The sequence below is a fragment of the Hibiscus syriacus genome, unplaced genomic scaffold (assembly GCF_006381635.1).
Source record: "Hibiscus syriacus cultivar Baekdansim isolate YM2019G1 unplaced genomic scaffold, ASM638163v2 tig00110458_pilon, whole genome shotgun sequence".
Taxonomy (NCBI): domain Eukaryota; kingdom Viridiplantae; phylum Streptophyta; class Magnoliopsida; order Malvales; family Malvaceae; genus Hibiscus; species Hibiscus syriacus.
This window is the reverse complement of record NW_024062745.1, coordinates 1,114,114-1,137,611: the sequence shown is the minus strand read 5'-3', so window position 1 is coordinate 1,137,611 and position 23,498 is coordinate 1,114,114. Positions and strand designations below refer to the sequence as shown.

Below are 23,498 nucleotides of genomic sequence, written 5' to 3'. Positions count from 1 at the left end.
AGGGTAAAGTATCGATACTCCCCATAAAAGTATAGATATCGAGGTATTTTTCAAAACATATCGAAGCTAATTTTGGTTCAATCATCATGGGTGTTTGGTCTTAGGTGTTTTGAGTTCGTATATGCTACAAGTATTCAATGAAAGTGAAAACAAACAAGTTAACTCAATTATCACCTAGAAATCAAGCAAGATAAGGTGACATAATATTGACCTTTGCATGATGCTCGGGAAACGGCTAGGACACCCGAGTTAGTCTAGCGTTATGACGATCGTTCTTTATTTGTGAATATATGGATATTGTATGTTTGGTACACATCCGATGCACGTAACTTCTGAGTTGTACCGATACGAATTTCGATGGACGCAAATTCTGTAATCGTACCTTATGCTCGACCAGGTTCGAGATGTGAGCTTCCGATATACGTAAATTTCAGACCTCACCCTGACCTCTCAAGGATCCGAGGTAGACTAAGGGCTATAAGTTCCGATGCATGTAATTTCCGATTCTTACCCCGAAGCTATTACGTTCTATATAGGCTAGTGTGTTGTCTGCGACGTAAGTAAATTTCTTTAACCACACTAGCCTATCTCATGTTTGTTATGTACTTTTGCATGTTTATGACTTTGCACACCGACATGTCCATGTAGTGAATGCATATAGTATTGCATAGTTATTCTTATGACACAAAGCTTGTGAGATCAACGTATGGAATATGTTTATGTGCGTAGGTTAGTAGAAGGATTGTTAAGGAGCCTATTACATCAATACATTATAGATCAACCGTTGCAGAGTATGTCTTGAGTCTATTTTAGAGGGCATGCATTTTATGTGGACCTTGTACTTATTCGAGTCATGACTCTATTTTGATTTTAAACTTATAGGTTGTATTTATGCGTATTTGGGAGACTCCCGTATTTTGAAAACTTAAATTCGATTTCGCTTATGATATGATGAATGATTTTGATAAGCATAAATTGCTTTGTATTGGCAATTGATTGTGTAGTTTCTTTCTTGTTAACTTCTTCATGAATAGGTTTTACTGAGAAATTCCTTTGAAATATTATTAGTTTGAAATGCTTCATTTGAAAGTCAGGCTTCCTAAATGATGTCTTTCTAGTCTTAATTAATTTATTTTTCCGTTGGGTTTGAGTGTTTGTTTTTCGATAATCAATGTGGCTGTTTCAAGAGGAAAATGCGAATATTTCTCACGAATTTTTTTCTCCCCAACAAAATCAGGGCTTGAATCATATCTAATGCACTTATTGTGAACCATCATTGTACCAAACTAAGCATTTTGATTTCAATGCTTGCTTGAATATATCTATGAAGCACGGGGAGTCGGGGATGGCAAAGGAACCCTGTTTCAAGTACCCGATAGTTCCGGGGATGGCTGGGGTATGTATTGGGGACGTGCCGTGGTGGCGGGGTACGGCAGAATGAATTTGAGGACGTTCGATACTTAGCTGGGGACGTTTCGGGATGTCCCCAGGGGTAATTTTGGCTTTAAATTACTTATTTCTACTCTGTACTTCCCTTTCTCTTTCTCCTTGTTCGTAACCGACGTGGGATCTGCCTTTGTGGTAACCACTCCCCTAAAATTACAGACCAATGAGTTGGCTACGGTTCATCTTTTTCAAGAGAACACTCCATCTGTTGTTTACATAACCAATCTCGCCATCAGGTTCACTTGAAATTTGCCCTTTCTTTTTTGGGTAGTTTCCATTTTTGCTTTTTTTTAAGGGTTTTCTTGGGTAATTGGATTTGTTTAGGCAGGATGCTTTTACATTAGATGTGCTGGAGGTACCACAAGGATCTGGGTCAGGTTTCGTTTGGGATAAAGATGGTCATGTTGTCACCAATTATCATGTGATTCGTGGTGCATCTGATCTCAAGTTCGTTTTTTTAATTTAATGAATCTAATTGTTTCCTGTTTTTTGCGTTTACTGTAAATGATTAGGATTGAATTATTGTAGAATGGGAATGAATATATCTATAGGTGATTTCTATCAATATTTTTTATGAATATTTTTTTGTTTGTAAATGGACATATAGGCCACTACATATGAATTATTGTTTTATGAATTCTAATTTTCTATAAATATTGATTTTATTTATGATTTTTACTTCGATTTATAATTTTAATTTTTTTTCATATGTTATCTCCGTACCCTGTAATTTTAGAAATTGCCGTTTCTCGTCCCTATCCCTGTATCCGTATCAGTGCTACCTAGGAATATATAACCGTCTCTAATTGATGGTTCTGTTTGTTTATTGTAGATGTGCAAGGATCCGACAATCCTATTCCACTTTCACCGCAATGGCTTCTTTCAAAGCCAGGGGAGAGTAAGCTTGGAATAGGAACTATGGTATGTTATTATTGCTCTTGTGTTAGCTATATGATTCTGTTATTTAACTCACTGTGCCCTTGTTCATTTATATATTGGTTTTGTGTTGTGTGAAACTTTTTCTCCATCGTGCTATCATCATTACGGTTTTCATCTCAAGAATTTGTTATTCTTCTGTTTAATATTCTTTCCATCTCAGGCCTTTTCCCTTATTTTCCATTCATTCATACAGGAAAATCATCCTGCTCCATATCCAGCTCATAGAGGCCGGTCCGAATTCATGAAGCCATTGGGAAATGGCGAGGGTATGCATGATACCCCAAAGAAGAATGCTTTTAGGCCATCCTTACTTGATATGGAAAATGGTCGGCGAGACCACTGGCGTGATGAAGAACGAGATACCCATTCAACTGTGCGCAAAGATCACTGGAGGGATGGTGATAAAGAGCTTGGTGACAACCGCAGGGTGGACCGATGGACGGATAACTAGCCTTCAAAACAATTTGGAGAAGCACACTGTGCACCCATTGAGCGGTGGACTGATTTAGGTAACAGGGACTCAAACTATGATCAAAAGCATGAGAGCAAATGGAACACGCGCTGGGGGCCTGATGATAAAAGCAATGAAAGGTTACGGGATAAGTTTGTCGACTCTGGAAGAGATGGCGATATGCCTCTTGAAAAAGGATTGTCTTATCTTTCTAGTCATGGAAAGGATGTGAAGGAGGGTGATCACTATCGGCCATGGAGATCCACCTCTTCTCAAAGTCGAGGAAGGGGCGAGTCTCCTCATCACCAAACACTAACTCCAAGCAAGCAGGCTCCCACGTTTTCTTTCAGCCGGGGACGTGGAGAAAGTCATCACCCTTCAACACTTTCTGCTGGCCATGGAAGGGGAAGTTCTGGTGGAAACTCAGGGGCTAGTATACCTCCTCATCAAACACTAGGAATCATATCTGACAAGGGTGAAATTGACCATGAGGAGCCATCCCATTTAAGATATAGTAGGAAAAAATTGCTTGACTTATATATGAGGACTGACATAAGGGTTTGCCAAGAACTCGTTGAAGAGCTTGTATCAGTGCCTTCCCTTACACAGGATGAACCATTGGAACCTCTAGCCCTTTGTGCTCCTAATCCTGATGAAATGGTAAATCTTTTTATTTTTGTTTATTATATGTATATGATGGTAACCTTTGGCTTAGAGTCCTGTTGATTTTATTGCTTCTTTGATAGCTTGTTCTAAAGGGAATTGACAAAGGGGACATAACAAGTAGTGGTGCTCCACAAATGTCCAAAGGTGGGCCTGTTGGCCGGAACGCTACAGAGTTTACTCAATCAAGACCAAACAAGATTGGTATTCAACAAATTCAAGATATATTCTGCTGTAAGTTTGTGTACATTTGGAAGCAGTGTCTAACTTCTGCTGGAACATGTGTATACAGGCAGTAGAGAAGATTTACGTAGAGAAGATTTACCAAGTACTGTTGATGATTCTAAAGAGGAGAGGTCTGCTATTCCAAACAGCAGTTATTCACAGCTTGAAAAGCATAAGGGATACCCAGATACTATATTCAAATTCGAAGGTAGGCATAATTACATAAATTGTTTAGCTTGCATTTGGTAACTCCTCTGTCAACCATCTTGCAATTATTTCATTGGAGATGTAAAACATTCTCAATTGAAATTTTTGAACCATATGAGAAATTATTTCAATGGATACTTGTATTAGAAAATTACTGCTACATGGGTTGGAATAAAAAGAACTCAGGTAGCCAACCTGAATCTGTTTGTCCTAGTGCAGTTATGATATGAGGGAGATAATTACTCAGTGCATTACATTTATGTCCAATGGATTGTTTGTTTAGTTTTCGTAATTGGGATTTCGTTATTGTTGAATCCCAGCTTCTCTGTAGTTTGATATTCAATGCGCTGCATTGCATTCTGTAGGTTTGTCACATACTCTCTCTCCTTTCTTTACTTGCCTTTATGTGGCTATGAGAAATGATCTCGATTCATTTATATTATTGCAGCTATGGAGAACAGGGGTCCTTTCAGAAGGGATGAAGAGCTGCCTATAGATAGGGAATCAAGTATACAAGTAACACATTCTGTTAATCCTGGCACAATGTGGCGAACCTCTTCATTTGGAGAACAATCACCTGCTGCTAAACAGGACTGGAAGGAGATCCCAAATGGTGTTGGGTCAAGAACCCCTGGCATGAGCTGGTCAACACTTCGGAATGATATGATTGACCAACGGGAAAGTAATGTGATGAATTCATCCTATTCTAGAGGTGAACCAAATTGGCAATCTAGCGTGGATCCTATCCTTAAGAGGCAACCATCCGGAGTTTTGGACAGGGAACATGAGCCCAGGAAGCTGCCTGCTCCTGAGGACCTTATCCTTCACTACAAAGATCCTCAAGGTGAAATTCAAGGCCCTTTTTCAGGGATTGATATCATGGGTTGGTATGAGGCAGGATATTTTGGGATAGATTTGGAAGTTAGGCTTGCAGGTGCACCAAAGGACTCTCCATTTTCCTTACTTGGTGATGTGATGCCCCACTTACAATCTAAAGCACGGCCACCACCTGGATTTGGTGTGCCAAAACAGGGTGAACTATCAGATTTTTCGAGCAGATCTAATTTCAGTAGCCTTGGGAAATATCATACTGGTGCAAGTGATATTGATAGAATCGGAAATGAGCCGAGGCCAGCAACAGAAGCTGAAAATAAGTTTTTGGAGTCACTAATGTCTGGCGGCTTAAGCAACCCATCCCAAGGTTGGGTTTTACATACAGACACAATCTATTATTTATTTATAACATATATATTGTTTTCTGAACTCTGAAGTTAGAGAGTATTCTAGGGTTCTGATCCATAAAGGTCTGCTGTGCAGTTCAATCAAATTTTCTTATGGTGATTTCGAACTGCCTACCTAATGTCTTTGGTTTCAAAGCCAGATATCATCTCCGAGTCACCTACAGCTCAAGCAAAACTCCTCACGTCATTGACTGACAACACCCTTCCACCACCTCATTCACAAGCTGCTGATTTGATGTCCATCCTCCAAGGATTACCTGACCGGTCTGCTCCTGCAGTAAATGATAGTGTTGGGGGTTGGTCAAATTTCCCTGCACAAGGTGCATTGGATCCTCTTCAAGTTAAGATGGGTTTACATCATGCTCAAAATTTTCCTACCCAAGCGCCCTTCGGGATCCAGCAACAGATGCCACAAACACCGACTCCACCTTCCTTGACTAATTTGCTTGGTCAAACCATGGATAATCCATCTGGCATTTTAAACCTGAAAATCTTATCTCCTCAACTTTATCTCAAGACTCCCAACTGTTAAATGTGTTGCAGCAGCAGCCCAGACACCAGTGCAACGAACACAACAGATGTTGCTTCTTGAAAAGATCATGTTGCTTAAGCAGCAACAGAGACTGGAGGAACAACAAAAGTTGCTACGGCAACAACAATTGCTCTCACAGGTTTTGCAAGAACATCAATCCCAGCAGCATTTTGGTGAACCCTCTTATGGACACCTGAATACAATTCCAACGGGGAATTCATCCATGGATCCCAGTCGACTTCAGCCATCATCACAAGAAATCCTTCAGATTGGTTCGCAGATCCCAGGAACCCAAGATGAACATGCCTTTAACTTAATGAATATGGCACCACAAGTTTCCCGGGATACAAGTTATACTGTTAGTTCTGAATCCCCTTCTGTGCTTGTACCAAATGAGATGCTCAGTAGTATCAGTTTTGAGAAGAGCTTGGGGACTAATACACCAGAACTAGTAAATGGCATCCAGCAGTCTTTGCCAGTGACAACTGTTGAAAAATCACTGTCATTGGAAGCAAACACATCCTCCCAGGAGGCTTCTCTTGTTAAAGAGCCACTCCTTGCTTCCGACTGCCATGCTGTTACTGTAGAGCAGCCACAGAACTATGCTCAGAAAATTGATGAAATTGTACCAGCTGTACCCCTTGTGAATGATGCAAGTTGTGGAAACTTGGAGCACCATGAAACTGCTACTGCTAGAACTTGTAAAACTGATGCACCTAATGAGGATGTTCGGCCTACTGCTGCTATCGAAGAACTGAAAGTTCAAAGAGGAAAAAACAATAACCAGCCTTCTGTGGTGAGAGAAGTTAAGAATGTTGAAGCTCACGAGGTGAGAAAAACTTCAGAAAAGAAGTCCAGAAAGCAAAAGGCTAGTAAAACACAAACCTCTGACCTTGCAAAGGGACTTTCAAAGGCATCCTCTTCGGTGCAAATGAAACCACCTGAAACTGAAGCACCAGTTGTTGTTGAGACTAACAGTACTGGGTATAACATTGATGTGATGTCTTCAGGAAAGGCAGAAGATATCAAGTCCAGTATTTCCCCCATAGATTCTCCCAATCCTAAAAGCTCTTCAGCTGCTAACATTGCTGTGGTCGATGATGAAACCAAAGAGCTAAAGGGTGAGTCCCAACTTTCTGGTTCTTTCCCAGTGCAGAAACCAACTACACGGCCTGCGGAAAGTGCTTGGAAACCTGCTCCTGGCTTCAAGCCAAAGTCATTATTGGAAATCCAATTGGAAGAACAGAGGAAGGCTCAAACGGAGATAGCTGTATCAGAGGTTACTTCTGTGAATTCTTCGAATATTTTAACTTCGTGGGCTGGGGCTGTGTCTAGTTCTGAACCCATTATTTCTAGAGAAAATCAAAGAGATGCAGATTTAGATGAGTCAGCTGTTGTGAAACCTGAAAGTTCTTTAAATTCAACGAGTAAAAAGAGCCCAAAGGGCCCATTACACGACCTGCTGGCAGAAGAAGTGTTGGCAAAATCCAAGGAAAGAGATGCAGATGTTCCTGGCACTATTTGTACGTCTTATGCCAATGTAACCACAACAAATGTTGAACCTATTGATGATGACAATTTCATTGAGGCTGAAAAAACTAAAAGGAGCCGAAAAAAGTCAGCCAAAGCGAAGGGCACGGGAGCAAAAGTTCTGGTTCCTGTTAACACTGCTAATGCGCATCCAAGGAATTCCACCAATTTTTCAAAATTCAAACCTAGTGAGAGAAGCGGGCTTCTCTCTTGGTTCAAGGTGCTTTTTGTTTTTTTCATCCATCATTTCATCTCATCTCAACCATCACCGCCCGCCATCTTTATACATCGCGTTCGCCGTCTACTGTACAACGTCTGCCGTCTAAAGTCCGACTTACGCCATCCGCCGCCACATTCCGTCATCCGTTCGCCGCCATTTTTACCCAGAAAGATCGTTTCCTCACTCTGATTTCATTTTTGAGATTAGATTTACGAGAAAATAATCCATTCGGCGCAGATCTAAACGCCGTCCTTCACCGACTTTCACCTCCGGCCGTCGTAGGTTCACCGTCATATCACCGGAGATAGCTGCTAAAAGCTCTTCAGCTGCTAACATTGCTGTGGTCGATGATGAAACCAAAGAGCTAAAGGGTGAGTCCCAACTTTCTGGTTCTTTCCCAGTGCAGAAACCAACTACACGGCCTGCGGAAAGTGCTTGGAAACCTGCTCCTGGCTTCAAGCCAAAGTCATTATTGGAAATCCAATTGGAAGAACAGAGGAAGGCTCAAACGGAGATAGCTGTATCAGAGGTTACTTCTGTGAATTCTTCGAATATTTTAACTTCGTGGGCTGGGGCTGTGTCTAGTTCTGAACCCATTATTTCTAGAGAAAATCAAAGAGATGCAGATTTAGATGAGTCAGCTGTTGTGAAACCTGAAAGTTCTTTAAATTCAACGAGTAAAAAGAGCCCAAAGGGCCCATTACACGACCTGCTGGCAGAAGAAGTGTTGGCAAAATCCAAGGAAAGAGATGCAGATGTTCCTGGCACTATTTGTACGTCTTATGCCAATGTAACCACAACAAATGTTGAACCTATTGATGATGACAATTTCATTGAGGCTGAAAAAACTAAAAGGAGCCGAAAAAAGTCAGCCAAAGCGAAGGGCACGGGAGCAAAAGTTCTGGTTCCTGTTAACACTGCTAATGCGCATCCAAGGAATTCCACCAATTTTTCAAAATTCAAACCTAGTGAGAGAAGCGGGCTTCTCTCTTGGTTCAAGGTGCTTTTTGTTTTTTTCATCCATCATTTCATCTCATCTCAACCATCACCGCCCGCCATCTTTATACATCGCGTTCGCCGTCTACTGTACAACGTCTGCCGTCTAAAGTCCGACTTACGCCATCCGCCGCCACATTCCGTCATCCGTTCGCCGCCATTTTTACCCAGAAAGATCGTTTCCTCACTCTGATTTCATTTTTGAGATTAGATTTACGAGAAAATAATCCATTCGGCGCAGATCTAAACGCCGTCCTTCACCGACTTTCACCTCCGGCCGTCGTAGGTTCACCGTCATATCACCGGGCTCGTCGTACAATCGTGATCTATTCCCATCTATCCTAGCGTCGCTGCCTTTCTCCGTTTTTCTGCCTTTGACCGGCTAAGATCCGACAGTCGGACTCTCTTCATCATTTCCGTCCTTCTCTTCTTCACCGGCATCACATATTTCACGATCCCGTTTTATTCTGACGGTTTCGTTGAAGTCACAACATATTTTCGCCGGACTAGCGGCCGGGATTTCTTGTCAGGTCACTGGGTTTTCATTATATGGAGGGTGTTGGAATCGATCCTTGTCACCAGCAGAGACCATCGGTCCATGCTCCTCCACCATCCGCAGCATCGTCTTCTCCAATATCTCATCATTCTCATCAAGACAAGGTTCGTACTATCTTCATTTCGGGTCTGCCTGAAGATGTCAAAGAGAGAGAGCTGCAAATTTTGTTGAGATGGCTCCCTGGTTATGAAGTCTCGCAAGTGAGCTATAAGGGTGAAAAGCCTAAGGCTTTTGTTCTTTTCTCTAATGTCAAATTTGCAGTTGCTGCCAAGGTTTCCCTTCAGGAGATGGTTTTCGATATCAAGTTGAAGTCTTTTTTGCATATTGAGATGGCAAAGAAGAATCTGGTTGTTAAAAGAGGAATAGGTAGAGAATATTATCCTGTTCCTCCTGTTTTGCCAGTGTCGAATTCAGCTCCAGTAGCGTTTCCAAGTTTTCATGTGCCTGATAATTCTGGGGGTTGTGTTGAAAAGTCTGCTGCAAATATTGACATCGGATTGTCTTCTTCTCTTGGAGGGAGACAAAAGGCAGGAAAGAATTCTTTAGTTCGAGCATCTCCAGCTCTTCCTATCGTTGATATTGAAGACGGAACCAAGGAGAGCGACATGAAAGGCCTCTCCTTTGAAAAGTTTCCCGAAGTTTCGAGGAGGAGAAGAAATGGGTTCCAAAATTTGTCGATGGATGGTCATCCAAGAATCGGAAATGGGGTCATAAATGGTTGTTTCACGTTTTTTATCGACAACTCTCTGAAAATACAAATGTAGTTTTGCTTAGATATGAAGCTGGTTGATGCACATCGACTTTTTGCATATTAATCTTTTGTCACTTTTATTGTTTTGCCAGATACAAGTTTCTTGGAATTTTGTTTGAAGCAATCTAGATCTGAGGCTGAGACACTTCTCGTGGAGAACCTTCATTGAAAAATTTATCAACTTTAAGGAGATGCTGCCAGCTGATGTGCTTGAGATCGCTTTTCAAAGTCAACTTGATAGAAAGTTCACAGAGACGGGAACCAGAAATGTGAATTCCGGAAATACAAGCATTGCGAATTCCGACCAAGATGTTGGAGTCGGCCCAGATGGGCCTTCGGAGGGGGGAGGGAGGAAGAAAGGGAAGAAAGGAAAGAAAGTGAGCGCGGCTGTTTTGGGGTTCAACGTAGTCGGCAACCGGATTATGATGGGCGAGATTCAGACAGTAGAAGATTGATAAATCATGACTTCTTTTTGGGAGATGACTACAGATTTTTGAGACGTGGAGGTTAGTTGTAAATACATTTGGCTTTACTGTTTGTAGATGTCCAGCTAGATTTTTCTCTCTCTCAATTAACCTTGTAGAGCAAATTTTATTATATATTTGAGGCCTTACAGGTTCATTAGCCATACAAAAAATACAAGTGAAGAAGCAAATGTTATCATCCCTCATCATACAAACAAACAAGCAAATTTTGTGAATAAGATATTTTGAAAAGATAAAAAAGAGTAATGGGACTATAAATGATCAAATAATATCATTTTTTTTATTTATGGATTTAGTCCATCTACTATAATGTGATAGTTTCTAATCTTTCTAATTTTTTAAATATATATTTGAGTTAATTGTTTCTAATCAGTCTTGGAATTTTTTAGATCACTTTTAATCAATAGAATCAATGACACATTAATATAAGATATTGATAGTTTGTGGATTGATATAGAATACTATAAAGTTTATATATTATTTTTAAAATGTATCACAATTTGAAGATCGATGTAGAACAATTTAAAGTTTAGGGACTAATCTAAAATAAAAGTCATAGTTTAAAGACATCTTGTACAATTATCTCAATATACATTTCATTATGTAGAACAATTTAAAGTTTAGGGACCAATCTAAAATAGAAGTCATAGTTTAAAGACATCTTGTACAATTATCTCAATATTCATTTCATTATGAAGCTAACTTTTTTTTATTAATTCCGTTAAATATTTTGATGTAGTTTATTTCTAAAACATATAATGAATGTTGTATATGTCAATTGATCACATGTTTTAGAAAAACAAGGCAAATCCAATTATTTAATAGAATTAATAAAAATATGTCCCTGAACTGAAAAAAAAACACATTTCAAGAGTGAAGAGCTTAAAAATAATCAAATTGATGCATTAATTCGTCAAAAACTCACAGTATAGGGACTTTACGGAGTATTAGTTCAAATCCAGGTACCCGGCTGTAGACACTAATTTTTTGCCCAACAATACTATCCTCGTATTTCTCGATAACAAGAATAACAACCAAGTCAAAATACTAAATCAAGGCATTTGAGTCCAAGTGGGACTCTAAAACTGAATAAAGGAGCGTTTCAGTTTGAATAGGACTCTACAAATCTATCTAAAAATAGCCAATTTCATGGCTATAAATTGAGGCAAAAATAAGGAGGAAAAGGGGGGAACGGAGATCAACCCATAACCAAACTAGAGAGTGAGGGAAACCAACAAGACACGAGAAAGGGGATATTCATCTTTGGACGATCTTCACCGAAAAGAAGAGAGGTCGTCGGAAATAAGGTGCCGAAGCTTCATCTCAAGATCCGCATCGGCCTAGTCGACGTTTGACAGAACAAGTGCCTGATTCAAGCTCATAAGGCTACTGTTGGAAAAGTGATTTTCATAACCTTAAGCTTAAGGTTATATGTATGTTCTGGAACGCATAATTTAGTGGGAGGGGACCCACAAGCTAATAACATTGATTTGTGTATATTGACGTGTTTTCCCTTTAATTATTGTGTTTTCCCTTTAAATATGTTTGTGTAAATTGAAGAGTTTTGGATTTTCTAAGGGTTAATCCTTGTTTAGTCATGCCATCTTTCAACTTCATTTATTTTGGTACTTTTTATTGATTGGTTTATTTATTTTATTTTATTTTTTTATTTTTTACTAACGTTTATTTATCTGTTTTATCTTTTTATTATATTAATATTTTTTTCTTTTTTATATATATATATTTTTTAATCTAACAATATTTTTTACTTTAGGGATACTTTTCAACTAATCAAAGGTAAGCAATTCGAATCGGTTTTTTTTAAATTCTAATTTAAATTTTAATTTTTCGCAATTAAGACAACTGATAAATTAATTGGTACCGAAAGGGCGATTCAAGGGTTATTATCCTTCCTTGACCGTAACCGACTCCCGAACCCGATACGCTTCTGGTACAACGCAGATCAGGAAAGATAGTGTCCGGCCCACCTAAATTCGTTTTAAAGTGGTCGGTGACGACTCCAATCCATTTCCCTAAGTCGAAGCCCAATCCCGGGGCCCAACCGGAAAGACGGTTGCGACAGCTTGGCGACTCCGCTGGGGACCAGGTAAGTGAGTCAGGCCGAAATTAATTTTTGGTTGTTTTTTTTTATGTGAAAATGTTAAATTTTAATTTTAATTTATTTATTCGATTCCAATTATTTATATTTGATTATTTTGTTTCAAATAAATAGTTGTACTGATGTTTTTTAATGATTTCAGATTTTTTTCAAAATTGTCATCTCTAAGCTCTAAACCCGAGCTCCAAACCCGTTTTAAGTGGGGGTGAAAGCGACGCATTCGTGTGAATTTATTCACCGCATATGCCTAGCAAGTAGCCTTCGGGATTCATATACCTTATGTCTTCGTGTGAATTTATTCTCCGCATAGACATAAGGGAATGTATCCTCTCGAGTTTAACTTAGTCCACACAAGCCTGTGATGGGTTTAGGACTAAGGGTCTGGCAAGCCCAAGGGGGCACCAGCAAGGAGAACTCGGGTACCGTGTTTTAGAACCTAAACTGGGAGACTTTGAAGGAGTTAGAGCCTACCCCAAAACCTCATTTCAAACCCTAGGATGCTGGAATTATTTCCTGCTTTACTTTCTGTTCAAAGCATGTGAACTAGAAATTTATGCGGTTAGGACTTGTTCAAAATCAACATGCGGGATAGAGATCATGTCCGGGTAGGAATAATAAGCATGTGGGGTAGGACTTTTCATTTTCATTTTCATTTTTTTTTATTATCCTTGTCTCACTAACTTTTTTTTCTCCTTTCATTTTCTGTTCTTTTGCATTTTTTTTGATCATTCGCATCATTAAAATGAGGTGTTGATCCACCAAAAATGTGTTTGTTAAACGTAAATAGTCTACATTAATGGACAAAAGGGTTATAATACAACGAGATAAAAAGCTCAGAAGTCCAACCGGGATTAAAGAATACTTAGAGGCAAAGGTTGCAGGGGCAAGACGAGGAAATGGTTATTGACCCGGAGAATCCTTTCGAAAATTACGAGAATAAGATGGTGAAACCCTAGCTAAGCTAGAGACCATTATTGATGAATTCCAAAAACAAGTCGACAAACTTCGGATGGAAGGCTCCAAAGACACTTTCGTTTGGAACGAGCTCGGCATAGAGTGAAGGCCGGAGATGCAGTCATTCGAGACCTTTTTTGGGGCAAACAACTCGTCACCCGCACAAGTTTAGCCAAAGGAGCTGGAACGGTTCGACAGGATATTCAACCGGTGAAGAAGCGGAAGACGAATCAACTTGCCAGAGGCTGTGCGGGATCTATACCATCAAAAAGTTTTTGTCTCTTCAGACGTAACATTTTTGTCCCCAATAAGGATTATTCAGAATAATAGGCACATTTTTCGGATCAATGCCTCAGACATTTCATGCTTCATGCATTTAAACATTTTGCATATTGTTCATTTATTTACATTCACATTAACTATCTTCACATGATTCATCAAAGAATGAGAACACTTCGACCCTATGACATATAAGGAGCTTTACCAACAGTTGTTTGACGCACATGTGGTGTCACCATATCCAGAGAAATCCATGAAGCCCCGTACCCCAGGTAGTATGATGAGAACGCTCATTGCAGCGGAGTCCCAGGGCACACTATCGAGAATTACTCCACAATCAAGAGAATCATACAGAAAATACGTAACAAGAATCGGATCGACTTCAACAACTTGGGGACATCCAAGTGAGGAAGACCATTTCATCATTTGAGCCATTCTGTTTGGATTTGTTTTTTCATTCTTTTCTCAAGTTTTTGCAAGGACTTTTAAATAAATTTATGTTGTTTTAATGATGGCGAGCAATAAATCACATTTGCAAACTTGCAATTCTTTGAATATCATTTGAATTAAGAAACTCTGTTAATGGTCCAAAGTTACGGATCTTTGACAAAGTAACATGATTTTTAAAAAAAAAGGACTTTGACCTTATCCAAAATATACCCTCAAACACCATACCCTGCTCTTGTAATTAACCAATATACCCTTTTTCTTTTCATAAGGTGCGGACAACAATTACTATGTTTTTATTTAAGACGTTCAATGACGATGATGATCTTTACAAATGAAAGAGTCGAGTAGGTGAATCCAGTTTAGGTCAGTTGCTTGAAAATTGAACTCTAAAGATGAGATTCCTTGACTTTCAAAAAAACACCTAGGCTATAACAGGTTCTTCTTGACAATCTTAGGAAATTAAATCCGTAAAAACTGAGCTATTCCGCTAAGGCAATTGGTTATAGAGGAAACTTGAAAGCCCTGGCCTTATGAGTAGATTACGTTCAAACCATAACATTGCTCGGACACTTGGCAATTCGGTGTTTGCTCCACTGCTCTTGTCAGGCTGAAGACTCTGTGATGAGATGAACCCTTCAGTTAACTTGATAACTGTGATTATAATATTAAGCTGTCCCTCTAAAGCAATTGGTTAAACGCCCCGGCTTTATGGATTCAGCTAGTCAGATAACAACAAATTAAATCAAATTTATCTAAGCAAGAAATTTTCGGTAAAATGGACTAAGGGAATTAAGGAACACCTGTTATAGTCAACTACACACGAGCACTCAAGAATTTCATTTTTAGACCGATGTTTTTGCACTGCCTTTGTTAGAGGAGCCTACAAAGCTTGAACAAATAGAAGATTTCAGAGGACTGAAATAAAAGGTCTAGTAAGTGATCATGCTAGTTGCGTCACTTTGTCCGCACCCAATTGAAGTGCCAAAGCATGTTGTGATATTTCAAAAAAAAATGACATTTTTTTACCAAAACCTTAGAAAGGAGGCCAAGCTAAAGCCAACCCATCCATTTGAACGCTGGTCAAAGAGCTGTAACTCTGAAAACGTTAAAAGAGTCATTGATTCCTTTGATATTCTTTGAACTCACGTTTATAATTTGATTCAATTGCGAATAATATTTTACAACATTTTTATCGTTTTCTCTCCTGAAACAAGAAAAATGAGAAAAACATTTTCAAACAGAACAATCTCAGATATGAAATGTCTGTAAAGCCCAAGCTCGAGAGGCAAATGGGGCACGATCGATTCCATGGACCAGATTGGCAGACAAAGCACGAAGAGATAACACATAATTCATTCATGTTGCATGCATCTTAGACATAATTAGGTGCATCACATTCCTCATTTTAGCATACATGATTTTTGCAGCTTTTAGAGTCAAGGATACTTGATTCGTAAGCGCCTTTAAAGAACGATGGTGGTTGCTTAGCTCGGCAGCAAGAAGCTACCGATTGAAAATTTTCTCTCGAACTCACAATTTGCTCGAGAGTAAATTTCAACTTCTCAATGAAGGATCTTGAATCCAAGACAACACAAGCTCAACTTCATGACGAAGGGGCGGCTGATTGTCAACAAACACTTCCCAATTTCAGAGCCAATTTCAACTTCACATCGAAGGATATTGGACTCCAGACAACGTATGTTCAACTTCACGACGAAGGGACCGCTGGTTGTCAACAAATTTTCCCTATTTCAGAGCCAATTTCAACTTCACAGCGAAGGATATTGGACTCCAGACAACGCAAGTTCAACTTCACGACGAAGGGACCGCTGCTTGTCAACAATAATTTCAAAATTTCAGAGCCAATTTCAACTTCACAGCGAAGGATATTGGACTCCTGACAACGCAAGTTCAACTTCACGACGAAGGGACCGCTGGTTGTCAATAAAAAAAATCCCAATTTCAGAGCCAATTTCAACTTCACAGCGAAGGATATTGGACTCCAGACAACGCAAGTTCAACTTCACGACGAAGGGACCGCTGGTTGTCAACAAACATTTCTCAATTTCAGAGCCAATTTAAACTTCACAGCGAAGGATATTGGACTCAAGACAACGCAAGTTCAACTTCACGACGAAGGGACCGCTGCTTGTCAACAACAACTTCCCAATCTCAGAGCCAATTTCAACTTCACAGCGAAGGATATTGGACTCCAGACAACGCAAGTTCAACTTCACGGCGAAGGGACCGCTGGTTGTCAATAAACAACTTCCCAATTTCAACTTCGCAACGAAGGATATTGGACTCCAGACAACGCAAGTTCAACTTCACGACGAAGGGACCGCTGGTTGTCAATAAACAATTTTCCAATTCTAAAGTCAATTTCAACTTCACAGCGAATGATAGTGGACTCCAGACAACACAAGTTCAACTTCACGACGAAGGGACCACTGGTTGTCAACAAACAACTTCTCAATTTCAGAGCCAATTTCAACTTCACAACGAAGGATATTGGACTCCAGACAACGCAAGTTCAACTTCACGACGAAGGGACCGCTGGTTGTCAATAAACAACTTCCCAATTTCATAGCCAATTTCAACTTCACATCGAAGGATATTGGACTCCAGACAACGTATGTTCAACTTCACGACGAAGGGACCGCTTGTTGTCAACAAATTTTCCCGATTTCAGAGCCAATTTCAACTTCACAGCGAAGGATATTGGACTCCAGACAACGCAAGTTCAACTTCACGACGAAGGGACCGCTGCTTGTCAACAACAACTCCCCAATCTCAGAGCCAATTTCAACTTCACAACGAAGGATATTGGACTCCAGACAACGCAAGTTCAACTTCACGACGAAGGGACCGCTGCTTGTCAACAAAATTTCATTCAGAATCAATTTCAACTTCACAACGAAGGATGTTGGACTCGAGACAACACAAGTTCAACTTCACAACGAAGGGATGGCTGGTTGTCAACAACCAATTTCCCGGTTCCAGAGCCAATTTCAACTTCACGACGGAGGATATTGGACTTGGAACAATGCTACTTACTTGGATTTCAACTTCACGACGAAGGATATCCAATTCCAGACTCAACTTCACGACGAAGGGGTCACCAACGGTTTCAACTTCACAACGAAGGGAATCGTGCACACAAGCAACATCCATCTTTAGATTGGATTTTAACTTCACGGTGAAGGATATTCAACTCAAAGAATGAGTGTCTGTCAACACACTTTCCAGTTTCAGAGTCAATTGCAACTTCGCAGCGAAGGATATTGGCCTCGAAACAACGCAACTTACATTGGATTTCAACTTCATGACGAAGGATATCCCATTCTCATGCTCAACTTCACGACAAAAGGGCCATATACATATACAACTTCACAACGAAGGGTATCATACCCTAATAGGTTGACCTTACTTCACGACGAATGAGTCATCTGTAACACATCAACACCAAAGTCTTCAGGTCAAGTTCCACCTTCACGACGAAGTATCTTGAGCCAGAAGACGATCCAGGAGTCACTTGCCAAAAGCTTTGAGTTTGATTTCAACTTCACAACGAAGGATATCGTACTCAGAAGTTTCCAGTTCAACTCGACCTCACGACGAGGGAGTCATTTTGTGACTCAATTTAAATTAACAGATCAGTCATTGCATCGGATTTCAACTCTACGGCAGAAGACGTTCGATATGGACAAAATTTGTGTCTTTTTATCTTTGTCCTATTTTTCGTTCCACGAAAAAGGACAAAGAGGGGCAGCTGTAGACACTAATTTTTTGCCCAACAATACTATCCTCGTATTTCTCGGTAATAAGAATAACAACCGAGTCAAAATACTAAATCAAGGCATTTGAGTCCAAGTGGGACTCTAAAACTGAATAAAGGAGCGTTTCAGTTTGAATAGGACTCTACAAATCTATCTAAAAATAGCCAGTTTCATGGCTATAAATTGAGGCAAAAATAAGGAGGAAAAGGGGGGAACAGAGATCAACCCATAACCAAACTAGAGAGTGAGGGAAACCAACAAGACACGAGAAAGGGGATACTCATCTTTGGACGATCTTCACCGAAAAGAAGAGAGGTCGTCGGAAATAAGGTGCCGAAGCTTCATCTCCAGATCCGCATCGGCCTAGTCGACGTTTGACAGAACAAGTGCCTGATTCAAGCTCATAAGGCTACTGTTGAAAAAGTGATTTTCATAACCTTAAGCTTAAGGTTATATGTATGTTCTGGAACGCATAATTTAGTGGGAGGGGACCTACAAGCTAATAACATTGATTTGTGTATATTGACGTGTTTTCCCTTTAATTATTGTGTTTTCCCTTTAAATATGTTTGTGTAAATTGAAGAGTTTTGGATTTTCTAAGGGTTAATCCTTGTTTAGTCATGCCATCTTTCAACTTCATTTATTTTGGTATTTTTTATTGATTGGTTTATTTATTTTATTTTATTTTTTTATTTTTTACTAACGTTTATTTATCTGTTTTATCTTTTTATTATATTAATATTTTTTTATTTTATATATATATATATTTTTTAATCTAACAATATTTTTGACTTTAGGGATACTTTTCAACTAATCAAAGGTAAACAATTCGAATCGATTTTTTTTAAATTCTAATTTAAATTTTAATTTTTCGCAATTAAGACAACTGATAAATTAATTGGTACCGAAAGGGCGATTCAAGGGTGCTAATCCTTCCTTGACTGTAACCGACTCCCGAACCCGATACGCTTCTGGTACAACGCAGATCAGGAAAGATGGTGTCCGGCCCACCTAAATTCGTTTTAAAGTGGTCGGTGGCGACTCCAATCCATTTCCCTAAGTCGAAGCCCAATCCCGGGGCCCAACCGGAAAGACGGTTGCGACACCGGCTCTTTGGATATTTGATTGGCCTGCCCCGTGTCCTGGCTCGGATATTGCGGGTACCCGATAATCGGGTATCCGGATTATTGGTACCAATTTTTTTTATCATTTTCAAATTATTAATTTTAAAAATCATACACATTTAATGTTTGAATTACATACTCGAACATCCAAATATAAAATTTAAAAGTGATTTTTTTTCATTTTTTAATTATATTAGTTTAATTTAATATATATAAAATTATTAATATTTAAATATGTAATATCATTATATATAAAAAATAAATGTAATCGGGTACCTGAAAAATTTAATTTTGTAACATGTGTCAATCCCGAGAAATATCGGGTCGGATACCCGATCTGAAACATTATTTAAAAAAAATAATACTCAAATTCTTTTATCGAATCGACAGATCAAATCATCCGGTTGAATATCTTTCAACACCCCTAAGCATTACCACATATAATGCAAATCATAAATAATAATTTAAAAAAAGGACAGAAGCGGACCGCCTCTTGTACGGTCCAAAAGGCCCAAAACTAACAAATTTAAGCGGTTCAAATTCGGATCAAACCATTTTAAAGAAAGACTTGGCGCCTCAATTCATTTTACCTCCAATTTTCAAAATTTCACAAACTACATTAGAATAGGATCATAGATCTGCACATCTCTGAGATTTTCGGCACCTATCAAAACAAAATCAAATACAGTATTTTCTCTGCCTCCGTTCCGGGAAATTAAGGACCGTCGACATGGACAGCGACAATCATCTAGAGCTAGTTTCGCCTCCAGACGAGACATCTCCTCCTATTCAAGAAAGAAAGCTTAAACGATTGAAGAAGGTGAAAACAGTTTCGGAAAATCCATCCTCATTTGAAGCTCTGGATTTCCGTACACCGGAGCCCCAACTAGTTGAGGAACCGAAATCGCGATCTGTGTCAGAGGGTTCTTTTGACGAGAAAAATGAATCGAGTTCTGGCTTTGATGAGTTAGGCGTTGAGGGAAACGGGTCGGGTTCAGTTGCTAAACGTGCTTTGGATTTTGATACAATGACCGAGGAGGTTGATGGAACCGTCGAAGGTCAGAGTCAAGATAAAGGAATTAGGGATTTCGAACCGGAGGAGTCAGAAAAGAAACGGCCTAGTTTCGAAGAAACGGAGAGTAGAAGAACGAAAAAGAATAAGAGAGTGAAAGGCGTTGGCGATGGGGAGATGCCCATCTTACCCGAAAGAAGAACTGCGAAGGTGCAAATAATATTTCCTTCTTATTTTTAGACAACAAATTCACAATATAACATAAAATTCTGTGTTAAATGATTTTTTTATGATTGTTATTTGTCTGCTTTTCCGTGGTTTATTATTAATAATTTTATAGGAAAGAAGAGAATATCTTGTCCAACTTCGTGCCGAATCTCAGAGACTGCTCCGAGGTACTATGAACAATCATGGTTTATGTACAATTTTGGTATGTGACTTCATAAATGATTTTAATGATAACTATTTAACTCCTGAATTATGTATGAATCTGGGTTAGAAACTACACATGCTGCATTTCAACCTGCACCGATTGTTCAAAAGCCCATATCATCAGTTTTAGAGAAGATTCGGCGGAGGAGGCTTGAGGTTGCAAGAAAGTGAGCATTTAACTTTTGTAGTTTGCGTCTATGTTGTTTAAGGCTTGGTACTTTTGAAGGTCTTATAAACTTTTACATGTTCTACAAATTTATAGATGGTTATGATAAGTTGTTGAATCTTTTCAGGACATATTTTGACATTGATGATCATGATGGGAGTTCCAGCAAGGATATGGCAGGGACTGGATTTGAAGATGTAGCAGAGGATGAAAGAGGCAATGAAAGGGAGTTTATGGAAGTTGAAAGCGAGGAGACAATTGTAAAATATGGGATTTCAGATACCTTGTGCTCTGATGAAATAAAGAATGCTGAGAATGGCTCAAGTCATGGAAATCTTTCACCACAGGTTGTGAGTAATTCATATTGTATCTTAACAGTGAATTTGATATTGCATGTTTGAAAACTTCATAGATTTTATGATTTTAAGGTTTAAAACCTTTGTGTTGGTAGTATTATTTCAATTTCATGTGATTATCAGTCTGAAAAATTCATATCAGATGAGTTTTTGCATCATGTTCAGTTAGAGTTGTATGCGTTCTGATGGTAGCACTTGTTGCATTACAGGCTGCTAATGAGGAATCCAAGCCTTCATTTCGAGCTCCTATAAATGATACTGAGGTTTATTTTCTCGCTCTCACATTCTATTGGTTGAAGTACCACATTTGGAATCTAATTGCTTGATTGTTTGCATATTCTAGGATCTATTTTCAGATTCTCAAACAAGTGACTCCAAAGAAAAACTTGCAGATGAGACCCCTAGTAGCCCTTTAGAAGTTCTGGCACCATCCGTACTGGCTATGAACTTGAAGCTTGACACTGCTCTTGATGACATGTGAGCCTTGTAACTTTTATATTACTTTTTTGTTTTGAGAATAATGTCATTTACTTTGAGTGTGCTTATAAGCTTCCGTTCAGTAAGAACTTAATTTATCAGGATTTAGGAACATGCCTAGGTTTTTTTTTTAATGTTTGTTTTAGGTTCATCATGAGAGCTAGCTTGGAATTTTAACGGATGTGTGATACGTGAAGGCAACTTATTTTGATTTTATCTTGTAAAAATTAAATCAACCACTGCCCTTCATAAATTCTGGTTGATCTAATATGCATGTTTATCACCTTTCTTGTAGTTCCTCTGACAATGAGAACAATGACAAGGAGAACATTGATCCACAACCACATGAGTCTGTTGAGTTGTCTCCAACAACTAATGGTGACCCTGTTAAAGCATTTGTTGATGAAGAGGCTGAAGAAGAAGATGACAGTGACCATGACTTAGGTCGCTTCCAAGATGATAACAATGAGGATGATGAAGATGCGGAAGATATAGAAGAACTTAGGGATATGATAGCAACTGGATATGAAGAAAAGCAAAGTGATGTTGATAGGCGAATGGAACTCCATCAAAAGCTGCTTGACCAACAGGATGCTGCTAAAACAGCGCAACTATTACGAAAATGGGGTCCAAAGCACAGAGAAGCAGCGTTGCTTGATGATGAAGGATTTGAGGAAGATGAAGAGGAAGAGGAAGAGGATGGAGAGGAGTTTTCTGAAAATGAAGAAGATTCACGTCCAGTAAACATGCGCATGCATATAAAAAAGATAAAGGAAATGCTACCACAAATGTTCACTGATAAGGATGACATGTACATATCATCGGATGAAGAAGAAACAGAAAAAAAGCTTGTTGAACAATCCCTGTCTGACAAAGCTGTGAGTTAATAGCAACTTTAGATTTCAACATGCATAACCTTTTTCTGGTCCATAAACATTCATCTTTTGTTCCTTTATTGCTTTGATCATGAGATAGAAACTGAATTAAGTAAAACATAACAGAATCAGCAGGCTGGGCTTCTGCCTCCATCAAAGGATGCAAGATCGAAAAAACTCTTTGGTTATATAAAGGTCAACAATATGCCTGAAACCAGAAAAAAAGCCAAAACATCATGTAAGATTCTTATCTACAATTTTTTTTCTCAATAAAAAATTGGCTTTCCCCCGCCCAGGATTTTTGCTGTAAGTAACATTTCCTAATGACCATTACATTGATCTTGATTTTGGCAGCCTTTTCTAATATGCTGTTCATGGGGAAAAAAGGGAATGAGTCCTCAAAGGTAAGATATTTCCCCATCTTATGGGAAAGCTTTGAATAAAGTGGCATTGCATACCAATTCTAAAGGCAAATAAGTACTACTTTCTCTTTGGCAAACATTGCAGTCATCTTTCATTGGTCGGGGGTCAAATTGTTCTATACCATCATCTACCAAGCAAGGATCGGGCATCTTACGTTCATTTGTATTCGAACGTGAAGACAATAATAGCAAAAGCACAACCACAATGGCTGAAAGTTCTGAAGTGGTAGGCTTGCTTAATTTCACAGCAATTTTGCTAGCTTCTGTCATCTTATAGTTAGCCTTTGAACATCTTTATCAAGTTTGGAATTGGAATTTGGGTTCATCTGTTGCTTTGCTGCCATTTTATTTCCTGACATTAAACTGCTAAAACTGTGTTGTTTAATTACAGAATCGAACGGAGAATCGACCAAAGAAAAATGGTGCATCAGCCAAGTTCAGCAATTCACAGATCAGATCAAGTGCTCAACGAAGAAAAGAAGAGATGGAAACAAGTTCAGGAGTTCAATTATTGGAAATATTGACGAAGTCCTCTTCTCTGCAAACAAGTGAGTGCAGTGGTAGTAAGAGAAGTATTGTTGGCCATACCGAATCCATATTTGCTGCATTCAAGCTGGAAAAGAAATCAGTAGGAACTAAGAGGCCGAATGTATCTGTAAAGCCTCTCTAGATTATTTAGCACTCAACGATTTTATATCAAATGCAAAGTCCAATTCCAACCCATTTCTCTGTTAAGTAAACGTATTTTACTTTCTCTAAAGTCTTAATATTTTGGATAAAGTATACATATGGTCCCCCAATTATAGGATAG

General features: G+C 39.0%; 2 protein-coding genes across 7 annotated transcripts; both read left to right on the top strand.

The window, feature by feature from the left end:
* Positions 1-1,324: 1,324 nt before the first annotated feature.
* Positions 1,325-19,127, top strand: LOC120126455 (protein ESSENTIAL FOR POTEXVIRUS ACCUMULATION 1-like). Its single transcript, XM_039144647.1, is given in 17 exon segments — positions 1,325-1,396; positions 1,606-1,682; positions 1,771-1,893; positions 1,975-1,997; positions 2,279-2,367; positions 2,579-3,496; positions 3,583-3,703; positions 3,792-3,932; positions 4,380-5,184; positions 5,278-5,651; positions 5,654-5,719; positions 5,722-7,540; positions 7,692-8,454; positions 9,006-9,713; positions 9,825-9,916; positions 9,918-10,296; positions 19,109-19,127. Coding segments are annotated over 16 exon segments (6,486 nt in total). The 3' UTR covers positions 10,213-10,296; positions 19,109-19,127.
* Positions 19,128-19,662: 535 nt separating this feature from the next.
* LOC120126582 (glutamic acid-rich protein) lies at positions 19,663-23,441 on the top strand. Of its 6 annotated transcripts, none has more exons than XM_039144744.1 (9): positions 19,663-20,169; positions 20,300-20,354; positions 20,459-20,558; positions 20,685-20,910; positions 21,684-22,268; positions 22,392-22,503; positions 22,620-22,669; positions 22,773-22,913; positions 23,139-23,441. In XM_039144744.1, the coding sequence occupies exons 1-9, from the start codon at positions 19,678-19,680 to the stop codon at positions 23,355-23,357; spliced, it is 1,980 nt and encodes a 659-aa protein (XP_039000675.1). In that variant the 5' UTR covers positions 19,663-19,677; the 3' UTR covers positions 23,358-23,441. The 6 variants fall into 6 exon arrangements, with proteins under 6 accessions (XP_039000675.1, XP_039000674.1, XP_039000676.1 ...); XM_039144743.1 differs by having other exon boundaries at positions 23,079-23,441; XM_039144745.1 differs by having other exon boundaries at positions 23,144-23,285.
* The last annotated feature ends 57 nt before the right edge of the window (positions 23,442-23,498 follow it).

What these genes read in the sequence shown, in the direction of transcription:
- LOC120126582 (XM_039144743.1), top strand. Translation starts at nt 19,678, where the DNA reads ATGGACAGCGACAATCATCTAGAGCTAGTTTCGCCTCCAGACGAGACA. An exon ending in ATCTTTCACCACAGGTTGTG is followed by an intron (nt 20,911 to 21,683) that starts AGTAATTCATAT and finishes CACCTTTCTTGT; the next exon opens with AGTTCCTCTGACAATGAGAA. An exon ending in AAAAAAAGCCAAAACATCAT is followed by an intron (nt 22,504 to 22,619) that starts GTAAGATTCTTA and finishes TGATTTTGGCAG; the next exon opens with CCTTTTCTAATATGCTGTTC.